This window comes from Pelecanus crispus, chromosome 2 (assembly GCF_030463565.1).
Source record: "Pelecanus crispus isolate bPelCri1 chromosome 2, bPelCri1.pri, whole genome shotgun sequence".
Classification (NCBI taxonomy): Eukaryota; Metazoa; Chordata; class Aves; order Pelecaniformes; family Pelecanidae; genus Pelecanus; species Pelecanus crispus.
In genome coordinates this window covers 137,772,368-137,793,726 of record NC_134644.1, presented here as the reverse complement: position 1 = coordinate 137,793,726, position 21,359 = coordinate 137,772,368, and the positions used below count along the sequence as shown (strand labels likewise).

Here is a 21,359-nt window from a genome sequence, read left to right as displayed (position 1 = left end):
TTATTCTGAGAAGTGAGGCATATTTTTAATTATTTAAAATATTTACAAGTTAAATTATGTTTGATGCTCCCCAGCCTCTTTTATACCAATTAAGAAAGAACCTGAATGCATGGAGTTCTCTCCCTCTCTCTATTTATTTTCAATTTAGAAATATTCTGAAAACCAGGACTCATTCCCTGCTCATTCGTTCCCACCCATCATATTCTGTCACCCTCTCTGTTTTGAAAGGGTGCATGAGGCAGGATACAAATTAGGTCACTGAAACGATGCAGATTAAAAATAGTGTGTGCTGGCAGTGAATTGTACTGTGAGGCTGTGAACAGGAAACACACTGGCTTTGCCTCCAGAGGAAATGTATTGTCTGCCCACACCCTCAGGAGGCATAGCTTTTGCTCCCTTTATGAAAGATTAACTTGCCCCTGTGTGTCAGAAGGGAATGATGCACAGTTTAAATACTCCTTAGCCTTCAGTCTCTTGTCATCTCGGCATTTTATTAGTTCTTTGGTCACCACACTAAGAAATGTACCCAAAAGTGACAGATGTCAACTGGCACGCATCAGAAGCTGACGTGAACTGTTGAACATATTAACTAGATGTCAAGCAAGTGACCATTTCTGTTCATCACTACACAGAAGTCTGTGACTAATGTCAAAACATGCCAGATAGTGACATCTTGATGTTCAGTCACTGCCTGAGTTTTGAGTTTTACAAATGCAAGCATTTAGAAACTAACGTTCAAGTTGCTTAACTGCTATGTTGCCATTTTTGTCCCACAAAAGGCTGAGGATGCTGTCAGGACACTTGCATGCATGAATCCTGAATATTATTCTGACCGGTTGATACTTCTGAGCAAGTAATACATCTGATACATCTTCCCAAAGACAATTCTAAAAAATGTAAGCAAATAATTGCCTAATTTCTATTCCTTCATGTGGGACTCCATAAGGGAAGAGCCTGGTCCTGAGCTTGGTGTGTTGCTGTGAGGCTGTCAGCGGTCGCTGAGCCAGGACAGACTCCTGTTGTTTCCTGCACAGTTACGCTGGCTGTGAAGGCTAAGAGGGGTGAGGATTACAGGGTAATAATTTTATAAAGTGACTACTAAGCAGAGAGGGCTCTGAGTGCATATGCATGTTAAGTCAAGGTGAGAATTTAAACTTACATTTCTCTTTGTATTTGGAAAGAGCTGAAAATTCAGCTGGTAAAAATGTAAAATCCTTCAATATACAAAGTGTAACACACTATTTAATAATGATTGTTGAATTTATGTCTCCTGGATATTGGCTGTGCTGCTGTCATGGCTCTCTATTCTAAAATACTAAGATAATGCTAGGCTACTGCTTGGTTATTAAGATGTAGCACAATCCTTTCCTACTTGAGAAAGCCAAGGTTGAGGCAGGTCACTCCTGGAGTTTTCCTTTGTGGTTGTGTAGGTGAACGGCAGTATGAACTGACAACACCAAAGAGCACATCTGAGAGGCAAGGCTACGTGCTGTAGGGCTGGGACAGAACAGCAGAAGGTAAAGAAAGTAGGGGACTTCAACAGTACCGCAGGGAGGATTGAAAGAACAGCAAATAACCAGCCAATACTTCATAAAACTCAAAGCAAAATCTCTAATTCCTGCATCTAATAATCTTACAAATAAAGTTTCTGAATCTAAATAGCTGACGGGATGTCTACTGACATTAAAAACTATGAGATGAAAGAAAGCTTCTCAAGCTTTTCTCACAATTTCCACAAAATTTCAAAGTGATTACAAACTGACCCTTTTTCCTCCCCAGTATCAGCAGCTGGAGCCCGTGTAATTAAAACAAATGTCTCATCTCTCTGAAGCTCTCCAAAGTTGCTTTGTTTTCTCTTTCTATTTACTGTGTCTTCTCTTCTATTTTCTACAAACTCTAGTTTAATATTACCAATTTTATGGACTTTCAATAATCAGGAAGCTGTGCAGTTGACTCATCGCTGCATTAGCATATAGCTTGTGAGTAAGGGAAACTAAACATTGAAACATCCTTAATTGTTTTGGGATTTTTTTTTTAAGGATAATTAGAAGCAAAAGTGATTTTGGTTTGGCAGTGTTGTTTCTGAATATTGTCTGCCCTGCTAACACCCAGCATAGCCCCTGCCTATGATTTAGCACTAACATATAATCTTCAAAAAGGGATGTTTCCATGAAATGCAACATCTCCATTAGGTCACATCACAGCAGAACAGAAGAGTAAAATAGAAAAAGGGAAGAAAAAACCATTCTGTTCTTTGCCAGGTTTTCCCAGTGGGCTCTAATTATGACCACAGTTTCTTAGAGCACATTTCAGACCTCCATTTAAATGGCCTGCTGTGCTTGCGTGGAGTCCTCGTGGCTTCAGCACGGCTCCCCTCATCAGCAGTCTGCCCACGTGATCAATTGCAGTATAAAGGGTTTAGTTAAGGCTGCAGCAGGTTTAGACAGCAGATGCTTTATAGACGTTGGAAACTATTTGGAGTGAACAGAAGTAAGGACATTAAATAAACACTCCCCAACCCCTTTATTTCCACTAAATGACATAATAATTTGATCCTATGCAACAAGTGAGAGGTAAATCCTCATCATTTCAAGCAGAGAACCAGGTTGGAAGTATTGCACATTTTCTCATCTGGACTGGAACTCTCTGGATCAGTGCCTTACCAGAACTGTCACCAAACTGTAGTGGCCTTGGGTCACTCACTTCTCTTTCTCTGCCTCAGTTTCCCATTGAGGAGGATACTGACTTCCTCTCAAAACACTTAGAAATGCACAAAGTAAATACCCACAGAGACTACAATATCAGCACAGAGTCACGACTCGTCTATGTGGCATGTAGCCACCCCCTCTCCCCAGTTCCCTCTTTTTCACTCCCAATTATTCTTGACTCCCAGGTATTTTTGAGTCATTACAATTTTACTAAACTTTCTAGCTGTGAAGTGTAGATTATTAGTTGGTTAGTGGACTTTTGATGACTTTTTAATGAGGCAACACTGTCCTTGAAAAATGTATTATAAGGTCTGCTGTTAATTAAGCTGCCACTTCAAAAAATAATTGTAGGGTAATTAGAAGGTAGGCTCATCTTACAAGGAGTAAATGGGTAAATTCTTTGGGGCCATATCATTATAGGGTCAAACAGTGTACCTTGGTCAGAATCGGAGTTTCATACAAGTATTTTCATTTGTTTCAATTTCCTTTTTCTCCTTCCTGCCCCTTGTTAAAACTCATCTAACCTGACAGTTTTAGGACTGATGTTCTCTCTGCCTGCTTTTGGAAAGGGTGTTTTTTCTTTTTCTTTTTCTTTTGACCCCTTTTTCCTTTCCATTTAACAGGGCCAAGTCTGCATTTAGTAGATGTCTCCACATGCCTTCATAATACAATGCAGTGCAGAAGATATACCCAAAGCAGAGTGTTTATCCCCAGAAGGGCAGAGAGGGCTAGTGATAGAGCTATCCAGTTTACACACAAGGCATTTCATTACAAATCAGTAAGATACTAATTTTTTTTAGGAACAGGAAAGCCAGGTCCCATGTGAAGCAGCCATAGATCAAGGAGAAAGGATTTCTGAGACATAAGCCATGAGGCAAAGCTTATATTTTAGGGTGAATTCAGCACCTTTTCTAGCAGTGATTGTCCATTTTCTTGCCCCTCTTTTTCTCATCCAAAGCCTTGATGCTGACCCTTACTCAGGTTTAGCAGCACTGTATTCGGATGGCAACTTCACTGAAACCAGCTTAATAGAGACTGAAGTACTATTCAGCATGTGTGTCAGAGCCAACACCGCGTCCAAAGAAGTTAAATATTTGTCTGTTTTTCCTTTTTAAACAGGATGCAGAAGCTCTCCAGAACTACAGATACAGAGAGACAGAAGAAAAAAGAGCGAGCTTTCTGTGTGGTGAAGAAAGATGGCAAACAGGGCAGATAAATTTAAGGCATTGGATATAGCAGCATTAAGAGAATTAGGACAAGCAGACAGCATGGAGACATTCGCCTGCTAAATGTTTTGAAAGCGATCTGTTCTTGTGCCTAAGCAGCTGATAGAGACAAATTTCTTTGCTGCCAATTACATTGTAAGGAACGCAGTTGGCACCGAGATCTGGGTCTCGTTGGTCCTGTAAAGGGGAGTCTTTGTAGTCGAGCAACGCTTCTGGACAAATTGCACCCTGATGACCTCGCACAACTCCTGTACCTTGCGAAGGGGAAGTCAGGCTGGAGCCTAACGTGTCTACAGATTGAATCTTAGGGGATAGGTGATGCAGAAATGAATCAGGTTTTACATCAAGCTGAAATGCAGACGAAAGGAATAAGAAGAGTTCTTTGTAGACAGGAAAGGGATCTCCTGACTACGGAAAACCACTAGGAATTTACAAGAAAACTATCAAATCTTATTGGTGCACAGCAGAACAATCCTTCTTAAAGGCATGTTTCTATCCCTTTTCAGAAAATGCAAATGAAATATCGCCCCATGGCAAAGTTTAAATTATACCATTCACCTTGTTTCACTCCCATGACAGGCACTTTGCTCCTGTGAGGTCTTTGGCACCAGTCCCCAGCCTGGCCCTGACATCTTCTTCCATAACTGTTAGCAGCTGTCCACAAGCAGGCCATAATACTGACCATAATCACGGCTGGAGCTGCCAGTTCAGACCCACAATGCCACTAAAATGCACCTCTTTCGCACTAGGTGTAACTGCCCAACAGCTTATTTCCCACCTGGGACATCCAAACGTGAAAATATGCTGCTCCATTACAAGTGAGTTTCTTTACATGGCCGTTAGCTGTGGATCTGGACGAGCAGGCAGAACTACCTTCCCTCTCCATAACACTAAACCTCTGCTCTGTAAACCCAGTTTGGGACAACAGTCTCATCATTTTAGCCAGTGATTCGAGACCCATTGCTGAATATCCATCATCTTCACTTTAAACAAAGAACTACTGTTGATTTGTCTCTTACCTGTTCTATACCCAGTGTTATTGAGATACACGGCGAAGGTACGTGGCTCATGAGTAGCCTGCCACGAGGGAGAAGAGCAGTTTTCATTGTTGGTGTATATGTTGTGGTTGTGCACATACTTCCCAGTCAGCATGGAGGAACGAGATGGGCAGCACATCGGGGTGGTTACAAATGCATTGATAAAAGAAGCCCCTCCATTCTCCATAATCCTTCTGGTTTTATTCATCACTTGTAAGGACCCTGCAATAAGAGGTATTGATCATCACTGTGATGCAAAAAATAGTTAGAATATATTGGCTGCTACTATGCTGTTAAAAGTAAAGTATCAGTGATTAGCTTGCCTTTAGACGTTAGTCTGTACTGCTGTGTAGTAATTTTGGAAGAAAAAAATAAGATTTTTTATTATATCACCAAAAATATTTTTCAGCATTCCAGAAATACATTTTTTTCAGGCTTCAAAACAAAATTAAATTACAGACTGATCTAGAAATACAATGTTAAAGCTTTAGAGCTGTATCAAATTTATAGATCAATAGTTCTTCAAACACTGTTGTAGGAAAACAGTATGTTACACAGACTACATCATTAGTCAATGTGCCAGTAAAATATCTACAATTCTGAGATTACCAATATCTGTTACAATTCTTTCAATTTTATCAGATAATCAGAGAGAGAGAACGAGAGAGAAGATGGCAGTGAGGGAGGGAGGGAGGGAGTGATGGGGAGGAGAGAGAGACAATTGGTAACAACTTTTCTAGAGGAAAGTTTCACACAGGATCAGCATGTCTGGCTCTGATACTGAAACACTATGCTCAAAATCAGCTTTTGGGGATGAACCTGTATGCAAAAAAATATTGACAAAATTCAGCACCTTTCTCAAGAAACTATATTGAACCAGTTTAAAGAACAAAGACATTTTTTCATCCTTCAGAACATATTCATGAATAACAAGGTGAGACAGGTGGGCCTTGCAGATCTCGGATTGTGAAAAGACTGAGCAGCTCCTAATAGGGTCAGTCAGTATTTGCTGACAGCTGTCAAACTTTGCTCTTTCTGTTATCCAGCAGAGCAGAGATTGAAGGGTAAGGGTGAACCATGGATATGGCAGTATGTGTCCAGGAAACAAGTTTGTGAATTGCTTTGCACAATTTTGATGGTAAAAAGAGGTTTCTGGAATTTTACTTTTTTTTTTTTTCCTTTGTTTTTACAATTAATTTTGCACAGTTGACAGCAGTGGGATTAAATATAAATTCATTGATTCCACTGATACAAGAGTTTGTCTTGGTGGTTTTGTCTGGGTCACTTGAAAACCAAATTTAAAAAAATATTTTTTTTTAAACATGAAAGACATGTCTGTAAAACCACAGAATTGCCAAGGAGGCTCAACTTCAAGTGTAAGCAGTAAAAACTTACAAATTATTTTACTAGTTAAAGTTAAGCATGCTCTGTTTTGTTTTGGGGTTAAGGAGTCAGTGCTGACTATGAAATCTTTTGCATCAAAATTGTTTGATTAAAAAAAGGAAGAGGCAGTTAGGTCTTCGGTATTTCCTGGTGCAGTGCTGATGTCTGTGTCATTAAGGATATATTTAATACCCTGCATATAAGTCACTCTTCCTCTTTCACAGCCCCTCTTTTCTAAATGCAGAGCATCTGCATTCGTGCTTTCCTGAACTCAATACAGACAAAACCCATGTGTTCAGAGATATAGAGAAGTAAGAGAGTAACTGAGAGGTCCCTGAACACAAAAAGTCTCCATTTGTATGAGTGGGAGCATTTCACTGAGTTGTTGAGTGAAAGTCAAATGAGAGATCATCCTCACTCTACATGTCTTTATCTCGGCCCCCAGGCTGGCTTTTTCTTTTTAGTTTTTGCGTCGTTTTGTTTTGGTTTTGCCATAGCGCTCTCATTTTTGAAATGTCACAGTTTATTACTGAGAGCTCAGCTGTAAAGTGCTTGTAGGTCCTCAGATGGAAAGTGCTCTGTTCAGGTACACTAATGCACGGTAACAGCAGCAGAGTGATGTGCACTTTCATGCCTCTATGCATTATAAATGAGTAGCTGTTAGAGCGCTTCCTCATTCCTCTGCTTGGTCAGCCCTCTGCTCTTGCAAACTTGCTGTTTATGAGTAAGTTTTTCCTCCAGGTATGCACTTACTGACACTGATAATAGATTTAGCCCCTCTGGAAATTCTGGAATAGGCACTTCAAAGCAGGTGAGACTTCCTCATTAGAAAACAAAACATAAGTAGGAGATAAAACTTGCTGATATAAGTTATAATCCTTTGCCGTCTGTAGCTCTCCTCGCAGCTTGTGCTCTTTACCATCTGGCTTACAGTCTTCAGGGCACACGTGCTCAGGCGCTGTCTGACAGCAGGACACTCATGCCCTACATGACCGATTGGGGAGCACCTGAGGGGAACCAGATAACCCAGAACAGCCACTTTGGACACAGAAGTTAGCAAGTTTTGCCAGGTGAGAAATTCAGTGTCACCTCTCAGTCTATTCTCGTATATCAAGAAATATGTTTGGTAACCAAGGTTTCATAACAAGTCTTAAAGTTGTTGTGGATTTTCATCCCGGTGTAGCACAGGTGGACATTTCTACAAAGGGGCAGCTAGAGCCACCTTGTCTTTATTTGGGTTATATGAGAGGCCCCACGAAGGTGATGGACTTTCTCAGATCTGAGCACATATCCCCATTTTTTCAGCTTGTGTTGTTAGGTCCTTTGAAAGTTCTAGTGAAGATGGAAAGTAAACCAGGCAAGTTATGCCTGGTATGATGTATCTAGATGATGCTGTGATCTCTTCACCCGCTGCAGTACTCAGTGATTGGTTTATACAGCTTTCACTGAGTGGTGCATTAGGCTGTAAACAAGGGTACAGAAAAAAGTAATTGTCACTGATGGATTTTTCCTCTTTTTTTTTTTTTTAATCTTTTCCCACTTCTCTGTCATCTCAAAGGGCTCTGGGTTAGAAACACTGGAACTACCAGCGTATTCATTAGCTTTGACTCCTTTCTGACATTATGCAAGATATTATTTACAGTGAGGATTATGAGAATGATGGGGGGTGTCATGGTTTGAGGTACTGATGTACGCAAGTGATAGAGACTCTGGAGGACAGGGGAAGAGACTAAAGAGTGAGGAAGAAGTTGGAAATACCTGCACTAAGGTCTGAACAGAGTACAGACCTGACCCCAGTGGGAGCTGGGGCCACTGCCCTGAGGAGCTGCAGTAGGTTGTCTGCAGGGTGGCAGCAGTTCTGGGCAGTTCTGGCTTCTGGGAGCTGGTGCTTTGCCTGGAGCAAGATGCCCATTTGCCTCAGTGGTGGGCAGTTATTTCTCTACCCTCAGGATCTTGGTGGGGAAAAGAAAGGGCACAGAGGCACAATTCAACCAGTCATTCCCCAACTTCTGGGCCCAAGTTTCTTCAAGAGCTGTGGGCCAGGCTGCTTTATACCACTAAAGTTGCCATCCACCAGCTGATCAGTAATATCTTTCCTCTGTGCGACATTCCTCCCAGCATAGATAGGAACTGACTGGAGTTGTGGAGCAATTTGTGGGTTTTATCTGATAAGTTGAATGAGACAGCAGCTCTGCTGAACTTCTTTGCATTCAGAATGCAAAACTCAGAGGGATGGTGCAGATCAATAGGAAGATGCGCATACTCCTGTGCTTTGAACACTCACTAAATGCAAGCTCCCTGCCTCTTGCAAATTTTACTTTGGATAACTCCCCTGTATATCATTTGTACTCAGGCAGCTGAATATTTTGGTTCAATGCTTATACATGCTCTGGAGACAAATTCCTCCTACTGAAGTCTGTAAAGTGCCTTATATGCCTTTATGTTCAAGCATTCATTTAGAAGAGCTTTTAGAAATGTTCATGCTGGGAATACAATAGCAAATAATCCATATTGAGAGACTTTCAGTCTTGTGATATTTTGGATAGCAATGCCTAAGTTTTTTCTGTTTGTGGCAGAAAGTGTTACTTCCCATTGACCTTTGGGAAACTTAAGATTTTTCTCGGGAATCACTGAAGGGCGAGGGGATAATTCACACATGGAAAACAGTATGGCTTTACTTTTCAGATAAGCAGAATGATTTATTAGTAGAAGTGCGAATAATGCAGTACAGTAAGTCTTGGGGTTGAATCCTGTTTCCTGTGAAATGATCTATGAAAAGGGAAACCTGTGTCTTCATTCAATGCAGTGGGAATGCATACACATCCAGGCTATTGCTCAACTGCTTGCTAATAGGAGCCAGAGTGCCCTGCGAACATCCAGAGCAGCTTTCAAAGCGAGGAGCTCCACAATATGAACAAAGTGGCTTGCCACATCCTTCCTGCTCTTTCACCACTTGCAAACCCTCTTGCAAGACTGAAGACAGCAAGTCGGTAACATTGTTCAGAGACATGTGTCTGCTGACCTACCTTCCCCAGTGTCCTGGAGAAAGTAGGCTCTTTTGGACCACAAAAAGGAAGGCATGACTTGACACTTTTAACGAAAATTTCAGAACAACTCTATCGAGAAGAAATGTATTCCTATTGCAATAGCTATATTTTAGGCCAAAAATAGAGCTGGGAACAGCCATTCATTATGCAGCTCAGCTAAACAGAACAGACATTTGAAAGAGTGAGAAATAAAAAAGATAAGATGTGCTCAGATCTAAAGGACTGGGCTTGGAGCTCTGCTGCATAAAAGCACTATCAGTCATGAAACACAGTTTATTAATTACATTCTCACAACCCTGAAGGACTGTGTAAATTATTATTGCATCATGACAAATACAAAAATGCTTGCAGCTAAAGAATTGCTTTTAGATCTAGACCACTTTTTCTCTACAACTTTCTGTCTGAAAGTATGTGATTTTAGAACAAATTAACAGTTTTGTTATAAGTTTTCTGGAATGAAGCATTTTGACTTCTTAGTGTCATATGGCATTTTGTTTAGAAATTCACTATAGTTTTATTAAAAACATGTCTTTCATTAAAAGCCACTAAGAATGCAAGATTTCATTTCAAATTGATTTGCCATTTTTTCACCTTTTTGATCTTACCTCCCACCCCCAAAACTAAAATATTTGCTTGGGGGTAACCTAAAATGATCCTTTTTCTCTCCTTGATTTTTCGCTTTGGGCAGTGAACCAAAAAATCAGTTATATATATAACTACTATTAATATCTTTCTAACTTGCTTAATGGAAAACATACAAAGGCATCCTGGAACATCATTCAAGTGTTTTAACTTTTTCCACCCTAACAAAAATATGTCAAAATCACTTCTGTCCGGTATATCCAGGTTGTGCTTAGATATTTAGTATACTTGTGAAGACAAAACTATCCTATTTTTATACATATAGCATAGTTTTAAAGCAGATGAATTTTAAACATATTTAAGAAAAATATGTCAAAATCACTTCTGTCCAGTATATCCAGGTTGTGCTTAGATATTTAGTATACTTGTGAAGACAAAACTATCCTATTTTTATACATATAGCATAGTTTTAAAGCAGATGAATTTTTAAACACTTTAATAATGCAAAGGAATATTAAGCTTATGTCCTGAAACCAGACCAGTTTGTCTGTGTGCATAACATGTCAGATGACATGCATGCCTGTGACAAATATGTGGAGAATAGATACTCACCTATACAGCACTGAGGGAAAGGTTAACCTCATAAGGCTCAAATTTTTAAATGCTGCAGAAAGTTGCAAAGTGAAAAAGGGCTTTTGATGCAAGTTTTTTACCTGTACGTCCTTGCATGTATTATTAAATACTTTTATGGTGGTGATTAAAGCCTTCCATGACATATTTTGATAAGCATATATTTCCTAAAGTCTGTAATTAAATGTGATGAATGTTATTAAACAATATTTGTTAACTCATTTTCCAAACTTGTCCCACATTCTGATATTGTTCCAGGACCAGTACCTTCTCTGAATTTAAGTACTTTCTGCTTGGCAGAAATTACTGAAGGACACATGATGAAATGAAGTAGCAAATAACAATTATTTCTCACCCAGCTCCACGTCTTGATCATCTGTGAGTACAAGGATGATATTTGGTCTGATATTTTTTCGCTCTTGCTGCACACGTCCTCTGAACCTCGGGGACTTGACAGTGGAACAGTGACTTGTTAGCAGTTCAGTACTGAGCACTGCCAAGATGAGTGCAAACCAAGAAGACTTCATAGTAGTTCCAGTATTTCAATGAAAAGACTGATCCAGAAGTGCCTGAGCTCTAGTTTTCAAGACCTGTAGGGAAGAAAAGAAATTCTGTTCAAGCAATAACAGTCACACAGTAAAAGGATGACACTTAGGGAAGTCAAGCCTGACACATACCATTTAACATGATTATTACCCATATTACCCATATTACCCACATTATTCTCTCATTTTCTAAGAATAAACTCGGTCATTCTGCAACTACGCTTTCTCAAACAATTTTTGCTTGAAGTCATGCCACTGCCTGCATTTTGCTTAGGCATGACGTCTGGTATACTCCTCACAGTGCTCCTTCTCCTACACCCCACGCTTCTTTTTATGCAGCTTGTTCCTTATATTCAGTACCTGGGCGTAGTAAAAAATTGCTGGGATGTAGACGTGTTCAGAACATCTGTAGGAGGAGCCCTGTAAGAAGAAGAAGAAAGCAGAAGCCTTGTGAGTCAAAGACTTCAGCACTGTGGCTGTGCTTCAAAGTCTCCAGAACTGTTCGTTACAGCTTCTTTCTCTGTCCTGAAAGAAAAAAAGTAGAAAAATTTTGCATTCCCCTCAGCTCACCTCCTTAATTTAATACCATACCTAGCAGCGGTTAGGTGGCACCTTGGCTGCTAGAGATAAAGGACATATATCAATGCAGGTGCTTTTCCAACAGTTATAGTCAGCCTGAGATTCTGAGAATAAGAGCTAATTCCAGCATATGGCACCTGGCAAGTGGTAAAGCTATTTTAGGTTAACTCACCTGCATGAGCAACTAAACCCTTACAAAGCAGAAGGGAAAGCATGGCTGTCATTTGCAATCTACATTGGATCACTATGTGAAAAGTCGTCTTCCCCCTGACAAGAAAGCTCATATTAAGTGACAGTCCCGATGATCTTACCCAGCATTGTGAAAGAGCGTACCTGTCCCTCAATCAATCAACGATGGACCTGAGTGCCTCATCCATAATGCACAGTACCTCTGGCACAGCCTTGTCCTCGACACTGCGCTTCCAGACTCGGCTCAGTACATTATCAGAACCCCCTCTCCGTGCCTGTCAGTCAGCCAGCCTTGCTTTTGTAAGACCTGATGCAAGCACAAAGGCTTGGCTTTGCTGCAGCAGATTTAAACCTGCGACTGAAAATGACTGATTGGCCCGGGGAGGAATGGGTAGCCACTTACACTTTAACATTTTTGGCATTACTGACTGAAGCACTGCAAAACCATCCTGTTACACAAGGGAAGGGAGGGGATATCTGGGGGCAAAAAGGAAGGGGGTGGGAAAGAAACCGCGGAGTCATGCCTGCTCCCTTCAGGGTATTGACCTGCCACTTACATTCCTTCTGTTTTTATTCTGGGACTATGGATAAAGCATGGTGACATCGGTCAATAACCTCCCCCCCGACCCCAAAACCAGCCAAGACCAAGAGCATTCAAGAGGTCTGCCCAAGGGGAAGCCTGCATGGGAACTGGGGTGCACATTATATAATTAGACTGGAGCATAATTCACGAGGAGATCTGTGCACCCACACCTGAGACTTCATATTCAGACATGCAACATTAACTACAAGCAGATTAATAAGCAGAAATGATTTAATGAGAGCAACACAGAAGACAAAAAGGGCCCCATCACTCACCTAAAAATGCATTAATAGGAAGGTGCTCTAAATTTCAGGGGAAGAAGCCACAGGAGAGGGAGGGGATAGGACTTGGTGCTGGACTGCTAGAAAAAGGATCGTGTTCTTGTTTTCACATACACCTTTTATTTTAAGCTTCGCAAGCTAAACAGTTTCATGCTCCTCACTCTGGCAGGCTGTAATTACACCAGAAGAGTGTGAACGTCTTTAAAAGGAAAACCCAAGTGTCTGTTGCAGAGAAATCCTGTCTTTCATTGTCTCTGTACCAACAAGCAGTCCAGCCTCCGACTAACATTAGAGCACTGCAAAGCCAATACAGGAGATCAGCATTTAACGTTAAACACCATTTCGGTCATTACACAACTTTCATATAAGTAGACTGGAAGTCTGTAATTAGTCTGGAATGACTTTTAAAAATACTTCAATTTCCATGTATTTGTTCTAAGTCACATAAAAGCTGACAAAAGCCCCAAAGAACAAGGTTACCGGAGAAGTCAGCCTTCTTCTGACAGACACCAGACACCTCATGCTCTTGGTGCAAAAGCAGAAATACAATTTCTCTAAATGTCTGATCTTTAAATAGCAAAACTTTGACTCACCTCACAAAGCATGAAAGGCTACATGAAGTGAGACTCAATGTTTAGTTTCTTACCTCAGTTGTACCGTACAGCAAACTTTTTCAGACAATGTTGACCCAGAAAGTGCAGTCATCCTGACTGCACTGAGCAAACATTGGCACCAACATGTTTGAATAATCCCCCACAGTACGAAACTGCAAGTTCCTGACAATTACACCTCAGTGCTAATAAAATTTACGCTAATCCAAATGAACATTAACAAGTATTCTTCATTTCACTCTCTTTCGGCTATATTAGTTAGTTTTTAAAAAATCCTTTTGCTTTAGCAAGTTAGGGCCACTTAAGGCAATTCTTTTCTAGGAAAGACAGCATGAAGCATTTCTTTTCTAACTCTAATTTTTTCCCCTTGATGGATAAAGGAAAATATCAGGACTGATCTACACATACAACAATTAATAATTGAATGGTTCTTGCACAAGAGCACAGCAATGCCACCTTTTGTTGCTCATAACTATTTCAGTTTTGCATACGACAAATCTTTATTAAAAGGTGTTATTTGACAACTTGTCCTCTCACAGCCTTTTTCCCAGTCCTAGAAGGAAATGAAGTAAAGAAAACTGTCAAAATACGGGCTTGATAGGGAAGAAAAGGCTGCAATGTTTGTGTTGGATACTGGCTGGTAGTCTACAAGTGCCCTTACAGACACTGTAATTTGTCATAAGAAATAGACGGAAAGAGGGGAAATTCTAAAAGGGACCTTTTAAAATTCATATGGGGAAGGAAAGTTAAAATTTTTTGTGCAGTGTTCAGAAATCAAGACAGTACTATAAAATGCTTTTCTCTAGGCAAGTAAACAAGTGCTGATCGTAACTTCTATACATGTTATTTGGAAAATTTAAATTATATTTTCCTATAGAACATACCCATGACAACTGAAACCTAGTCAGTAAATAAATGAAACCAGAGAAATTCAAAGAAACTATTTTTCCTCATCTGGATGTAATTTTTTCCTTCAGTCATTCTTTTGTTTTTTTTTCACAGGAGTACAAATTCATAGTTTGCACTCACCTTTCATGGGATAAAATCTGAAAACTTGGATCTTCAGTTGGTTCTATGCTGCTAGTATTATAACAGGCAGTTCAAGGACTCATTGGTATGGAGAACTAATTACCCATGAAACTTGAATTACATTGGCAGGGCACTGCAAAGAAGGGCTACAGTCCCACTTCATGTGATGTGGCATAAAAGCTGGGAGGACTTTATTTCTAGGTCTCTTAAGAGAATATCTTTCAGTGACTAGGAAGAAAAGCAAAAGGTAGAATTGTATCTTTTGAAACTATTTTTAGATTTTATACTCATTTTGGCCAAGAAGTGTTTAAGATTTTTCAGTGCACTGGTTGAAAGTGCTTAATTTGGAACACAACAGAAGACAGACAGTTTTCAAAAAAGACCATTTTCCTTTTGAAAATCCACTTTGTTTTCATGTCCACATTTTTTACTGTGTTCACTTGAAGTGCCATTTTGTGTTTGGCCAATAAAAATCTGCCCAGAATCATACACTTTGTTTATGAAACAGGGTACTGAGTATCCAGAAGTATACTCTATAATAAGCTTTAAATATGTATGGACTTCTTCATATTTAATATTCTACAAATGTGGCTCCCACATATCCTCGCACAGGGAATCTGGCTTACATGAACAGATTTCTTTCTTGTTTGTAAATATGAAATCAAATGTGGGGATTATGAGTAAAGGTACTGGCCATATGTTCATCCCCAATACAATGGGCTACGCAATTCCCCACATCAGTAATTCATGACTAAGTGGTAACAAAGGGCAGACAACTTTGTCTTCTCTGCACCACAGTGTTGGTGTTTTCTTCTGAGCATGAACATTGAGGACATCACATTATCCAAAGTCGTAGGCTATGCCCTGCTGTTCTAGTGGTCTTTCCTTAGAAACAAAAATGGATCAAATCTGGCTGATAAAGGAAACAGCAGTAGTAGTAGTAATAATAATAATAATGTGAATTGTGATTGTGGAACTTGAGAACCAGAATTCTGGTTTCTTTTCCCCTGATATTAGCAATAAATGTGGCCAGAGAATTGACAACATAAGGTACCACAGGAATCCTAAATCAAGAAACTCCTAATGCAGTAGCAATTTTGTGTTTGTTTTGTTCCTCATTACTATCCAGTATTGTACTGATTATTTATCTGTACTTAGATTTCCCTGCCTCCAAAAATTGACATAGTTGTATATAATTAAGATACAGTCCACAAACGAACGTTTTGCAACTTAGGACATTTTGCGATTTGCTGACAAGTGCTAGGAACTTGCACAAAAATATATCAAAAGCATGGAAAAGAATCAGAAGGCCTTGTCATTGCAAGTGATAAGTTGTTTCATTTCATTTATGCAAAAGACCGCCTTGGATAATTTCTTCTTACAGGTTTCTCATGATAAATAAATGGATGAAACCTCTCAAACAAACAAAACCTCAGATATAAATCACCACAAGAAAATGAGATTTCCTTCCTCACCCCAAGCAGAGGAGCATTATCTTCCTATGTATTTTACCTATGACCTGCTGACTTGACAGTTTTAGCTTTGATGAATGTTTTTCACAGGAATATGACCTCAGTGTTCACTGTTTCCTTAAAATCAGACTCTCCATAAGAAAAGTAGAGAGGTAAAGGACAACAACAAGAATTCTTATTATTTATAAAAAGCAGAGTAGGGATTCTGCTATTGACAGCGTTTTGTCATTTCCAATACGACCTTGGCGGTTGGTCACATTGGTGGGCACTTGGTCAGTGGCATTTCAAAAACCTGACAGTCTGCTCGTAGTGCCAAAAATCACTGTCATTGGCATCATGTTAACTGGAGGTGGCTTCACCCACCAGTGCCCCTGCAAAGGTCAGATTCAGTGGTCTACACCTACCATTTTCAGTTCTTTGCTTTACAGTGAAATGTTTCCATTTAGCAATGCTGCTGTACTCATGAATGTTTTGCATACTTGGAAACTCCAAGGTGAAAGGGAATGGAAGGCGTTTTCTCAGCCTAGAGACCCAACAACATTAGCAATTTCATGAGATTAGTAATTTCATTAAGATTGTGCAGACAGATTGAAATTACATAATAAAAGGTCAGGGAGGCGAGATGTTCATCTGCACTAAAGCAACCTAGCAGCTCAGAAGTCTTAAATCTCTCCTTAAATCATATTGCCTTGATGACTAGAGGGCTGTAACACCCTGCAACAACAATAACAACTCTCAATTTCACTAATACAGAGAAGCATTTAAGTGGAAAAAGCTGTTGACAGATGACCGTTTTAAGTGTAGTAATGTTAATGCTCTTGTCACATCTTACACTTCTGTCTTGTATTTAAAAGGCAAACACTGCAATCTCAGACTACCAGGCACGACCGTGTAAATCTGCAGGTCAGTTTCCTGTGGGAATATTGCGCCTGCAGCCATGGGAAACACATTTACAGTACAGCAGAAGTCAGGAGAAAGCAAGACCTACCATCTTTTCTCAAAGGTTAATCCCCTAATCTTAGTTGTAAAGTATAGGATTTACAGCGAACACAAAGAATGCTGTTCCTATCTGGGTCTAATCTAATCGTTACCTATTGGATTTCTAACACACTTTACTAATCAATCAGTTTATCTGCTCACCTTCCAAATATAATCTGTGTATTATAATGATGTATCATCAGTGCCTCTGGCTAGATTAATTTAAAGTAACTATAATTTAAAGTAATTGCAGGCAGGGAGAATCATAACCTTATATTAGGTTTTTACATTGTAATTTCACAAAAAGTTACAGACAGGAAAGGAAAAAACCTGCAGTGACTTGAAAGTATAATACACACTTGCTAACCCACTTTTATAACTTTGTACAGGTTAAGGGATATTCTTGGTAGGTAAAAGTTTCCAAAACTTCATATGCCAGAATAAAACAACAAACTCCAATAACACTGTAAAAATACATAACTGTAGAAGAAATAATCTGTCTTTGAGAAAAGGAAAACATGTCTTTGATTTTAATGCTGTTAATACAGTTGAACAAAACGTTGAAGAAAATTAAAAATAATATTTTTATATTAACTTCAAATCCGTGAAAGTTTTAAAAGAAAATTCCTGCATATTTTTCAGTAAGAAGAGTGCCTGCTGCTAAGTTACAAACTTCTAATAATATACAGTTACTTAAATTTGTTTCTCACCATCTGATTTACTTTGTTTTAGAATTTCATATTTCAACACAGCCAAGAAGCGCACTTGTCATACAAAAGAGCCTGGTATAATTGAGCCAGATGACGTGCCCCACAAGTAAAATCAGCCATTCATGAAAGCTGGTCACCAGAGGCCATTTCAAACAATGCACATTTCAAAGTAATCTAAAGTAATCCCTTTTCTCTACTGATTTGGTTTCCAGGCAGTCTTAAGCACATGTGTGCAGCAAACAGGAGGCTTATTAAAACCTGATGTTATATTGGAAGTTATAATGCCATTGCCTTGTGATTGAATTCCATGTCTGTCAGTCTTCAAAGAGAGGGAAAAAAATCAATTAAATTTATATGCTTATTAAACATGAGTGTCATGATACATGCTGTTTATTAGCACTTGCTAAATAATTAAGACTGAGAAAGATAATTAGATGTGTACTAGGCTCCAAACAGGCTTCTGATATCAGATTTTTTTTAAATCCTTAAAGAAAGCGGCTTTCCAGCTACCAGGTAATATAATTGCTAAAAGACTCCAAGTATTTTTCAAATATAAAGAGTAACCTCTGTGTATGAAGGAATTTAAGGTAATTTAAAAATTCCATTTTAAACCCACATATCTTTGCTATATCCCTGCTCATTTCAGCAGTGTGGGGCATTAAGAAAACATACCGTACGATAACACACTGACGGTTCAGTGATCCAGTAAGTGATCTTGAGTTGGGAGATCATATCACAGAGGTGAACAACAGCAACACAGTTTGCACATTTCTTTAAGTTCCTATTTAAGTCCACTGGCTTTAGAAATGGTGCAAGAGCATAGCTTTTCACATCTCCTTTAGATAGAGAGCCCTTTCAATTTAAAAAGCTTCCTTCCTGGATATGTTTACTTCCCCTTAAAGATATGAAACTCTCTTTGAAAGAGGGATTTTTGGCTTTTTATTTGGTAAACAGTTTGTTTTTCTAAATAAATGGACACGATTAGCTTGAATATGAATACAGCATCTTTAGCACAGAATATGTATGGATCTACATATGTAGGAGAAGACAGAGAACATGCCCATTTCCTCATGGTAATGTACACACCTCCATTATCACAGGGAGAGGTTAAGGTAGCTTGTGCAGCCACTTGGGTGGGGGGTCTTGGGTGGAAGCTGAGCCTAATGCATGGCTGCTCCGGCCGCTCTTCTTGCTGATAGCACAGGGGAAGCAGCGGGAGCTCATGGGGACCAGAACAGTCTATGTAAGGACTGAAGCATGAGGAACTGGCAGTATGAATCTATATAAGCGTATGTATGTAAACAGATAGAGCACCTCTACTCCTACGAGAGGATCTCAGATGTACTTTTAGCTGTAACACAGAAGAATGGACTTCTCACAAACAGCACAGGGATTTAGATAGGTGCCATCCCCTGGCTAACCAGGGCAGTCAGACAGTTCCTGTAAGTGCTTTTGAAAAACTTACTCTGCTATACTACAGTGCAGAAAGCGAACTTATTCGTAGCATCAGTACTTTGTGTGTTTGCATGAACAGTGAGTGTGCTTATATGCACGTAGATACACTACAGACTGCATAGGGTATTTGCTGACTTTCTCTTTCACTTCCAGGTCTGGAGACCAAACCTAATTTTTTTTTTTTTTTGAGTAGTCCTATTATATTCAAATGAGTTTTACTCTCAGTAAGTTCAAACTGAATTTAATAGGACAACTAAGATAGACTCAATGGATCAGGTCCTGAGTACCATTTTTTAAGCCAGGTCTTCCTTACTAGTTTGCTTCTCTTTGTCAAGCAGCTTTTCCAGTCCTGGCACAGTAAAAGTTTTATCTTCACTGATATACATGTAAAAGCTCCTTGACAGACCAAGAAATGTGTTTTAAAATAAGTTCCTCCCTGACAAACCTGTACTATAGAGAAACCAGCCTACTAATAATAGTAAACAGACAGTCAGACCAAACAAAACAATCTGTTACAAAAACCAGATGCTTCATATCCTTTACCATAAAGACTACTCGGCGAGGAAGTTGCACTGACTCGAGGCACTGCTGAGAAGCACATCACACCTGCTATCCATCTTACTTCTAATCGCCTTGGAAATCAGGAGGCCCCTGCTGTTCCCCAAGCTGCGTTACCTGGGGGGCACAAGGTACAGCCCCAGCCCTGGAATGTGGGGGACTTGTGTCTCTACAACAGTAATCCTTCCAGTCCCCTCGCCACCCATCACCTTGCTGTCCCACAGTCCCCACTCAAGCACACGTACGCTGGGGGGGATTCCTGGGGTGACCGGTGACTGACCCACCATGGGGAAACTCGGTAAGTCATCTTCACGTGGCCTCAGCCCCATGCCAGGAGCATTACAGGAGCCATGTCTTACCAGGTGAAAAAAGTTTTGCACAGGAACGGCAGCAAATATGAGCAAGGAACACGACTGATGGAGTTTACTGCCAAATCAGGTGTCCGAGTCCTTACTTACACCCAGATACATGTGTTCTGCTGTGCAAAATAAATATGTCTGCTGGATGCAGCAGGAGTCCTCACCTCCTGAAAAGAACCTCCTGCAGGCTCGTCAATAAATCCCTGGTGCAAGGATGCTTTAAGATCTTTGCTGAATATTTCAAAATAAGGTAACCATCACTGGTACATGAGGAAAGGCCAAAATGTACAAAGCATCTGGATACTGAATTTCATCTGAAAATTAATATTCCTATCAAAATGGCCTGAAATTAGGCTCACACTTCCCTGTTCAAGGACAGGATATACCATATACAGCCCGAGTTCTGGAAATCTGTTCTCAAAGAGCTGTTTGAAAATAATCTTCAATCTGAGATCTAAGAGACTCAAGAATGACTTGTTGAAATTATTCTGTGAATAACTTTATCTCAGAAGACATTTCGAAAGGGTAGCACATATAAATGCGCCTTCATTTTCCAAGTGAAAATGCCTGCAGAAAGACTTTCTTCATCTTTCAAGTGCACATACAGGTACTTCAATTTCACAGTCCTGGCTTCCGTAGAGGAGAGAGTAGTTTTAAAGCATGGAAGCCGAGGCTGAATACATTCAAGCACACATATTTTTATTTCCAATGCACTTATCAAGCAAAGTTCCTATTTAACAATGAAGAGACGTGATTTTATATCATCTTTATAAATGATATATATATCTTGTATCTTTATAGATAGTTAATTGTAAGCCTGCTCATGAGCCAAGTTTGTACTAAGATGTCTGACACAGCACATACTGAATTATTTTCTCTAGCACTGGTGGAGCAGTCAGCCTTATGTCCCAGCACCTGACTGTGCATTATGCACAGAGAGGGAAGACAGGAATGGAAATTGGTAATCATTAGATAGAAACTTCTGAATAATACAGAATGGATCAGGAATGGGAAGGACCAGGATGTATCAGAAATCACTCCCAGATAACGGAGAGGAGATAGAAAGGCAAAGGACAGAACTGTAGTGCTTTTCTTCATTTTGTGTAGGAAGGTATTTGGGAGGCATTCCAGTTTACAGTGATTATTGTGGAAAAACCATCAATGTTTGCTTTACTGGATGTTTTTTTCCTAAATGTAGATGAGATGTTCTTATATGAAAGGTGTCTCATAAACTGCATCAATGACCCAATTCAGGAATGCTTAGACCAACATATAGAGAATCCACTTCTTTGTCCTTAGCAGGCTCAGCTGTGAGGTCAGACCAGGCTGCTCAGTGCTTTACCAAGTCAAGCCTTGCAAACCCCCAAGGATGGACACTGCCTAAATGCTCTGGGGCC

The 21,359-nt window shown here is 39.8% G+C and overlaps 1 protein-coding gene across 5 annotated transcripts in view; it reads right to left on the bottom strand.

Annotated features, from left to right (window-relative positions):
• Positions 1 to 11,161, bottom strand: part of SULF1 (sulfatase 1) — a 63,148-nt gene extending 51,987 nt beyond the window's left edge. For 4 of the 5 annotated variants that reach the window (XM_075704817.1, XM_075704818.1, XM_075704819.1 and 1 more), the window contains exons 1-2: positions 10,969 to 11,140; positions 4,954 to 5,193 (exon numbers count right to left, since the gene is read on the bottom strand). In XM_075704817.1, the coding sequence (XP_075560932.1) occupies positions 4,954 to 5,193; positions 10,969 to 11,140 (412 nt within the window). Of the gene's footprint in view, positions 1 to 4,953; positions 5,194 to 10,968 lie in introns of all 5 variants that reach the window. The other variant, XM_075704815.1, reaches the window with a different exon arrangement.
• Positions 11,162 to 21,359: the final 10,198 nt, after the last annotated feature.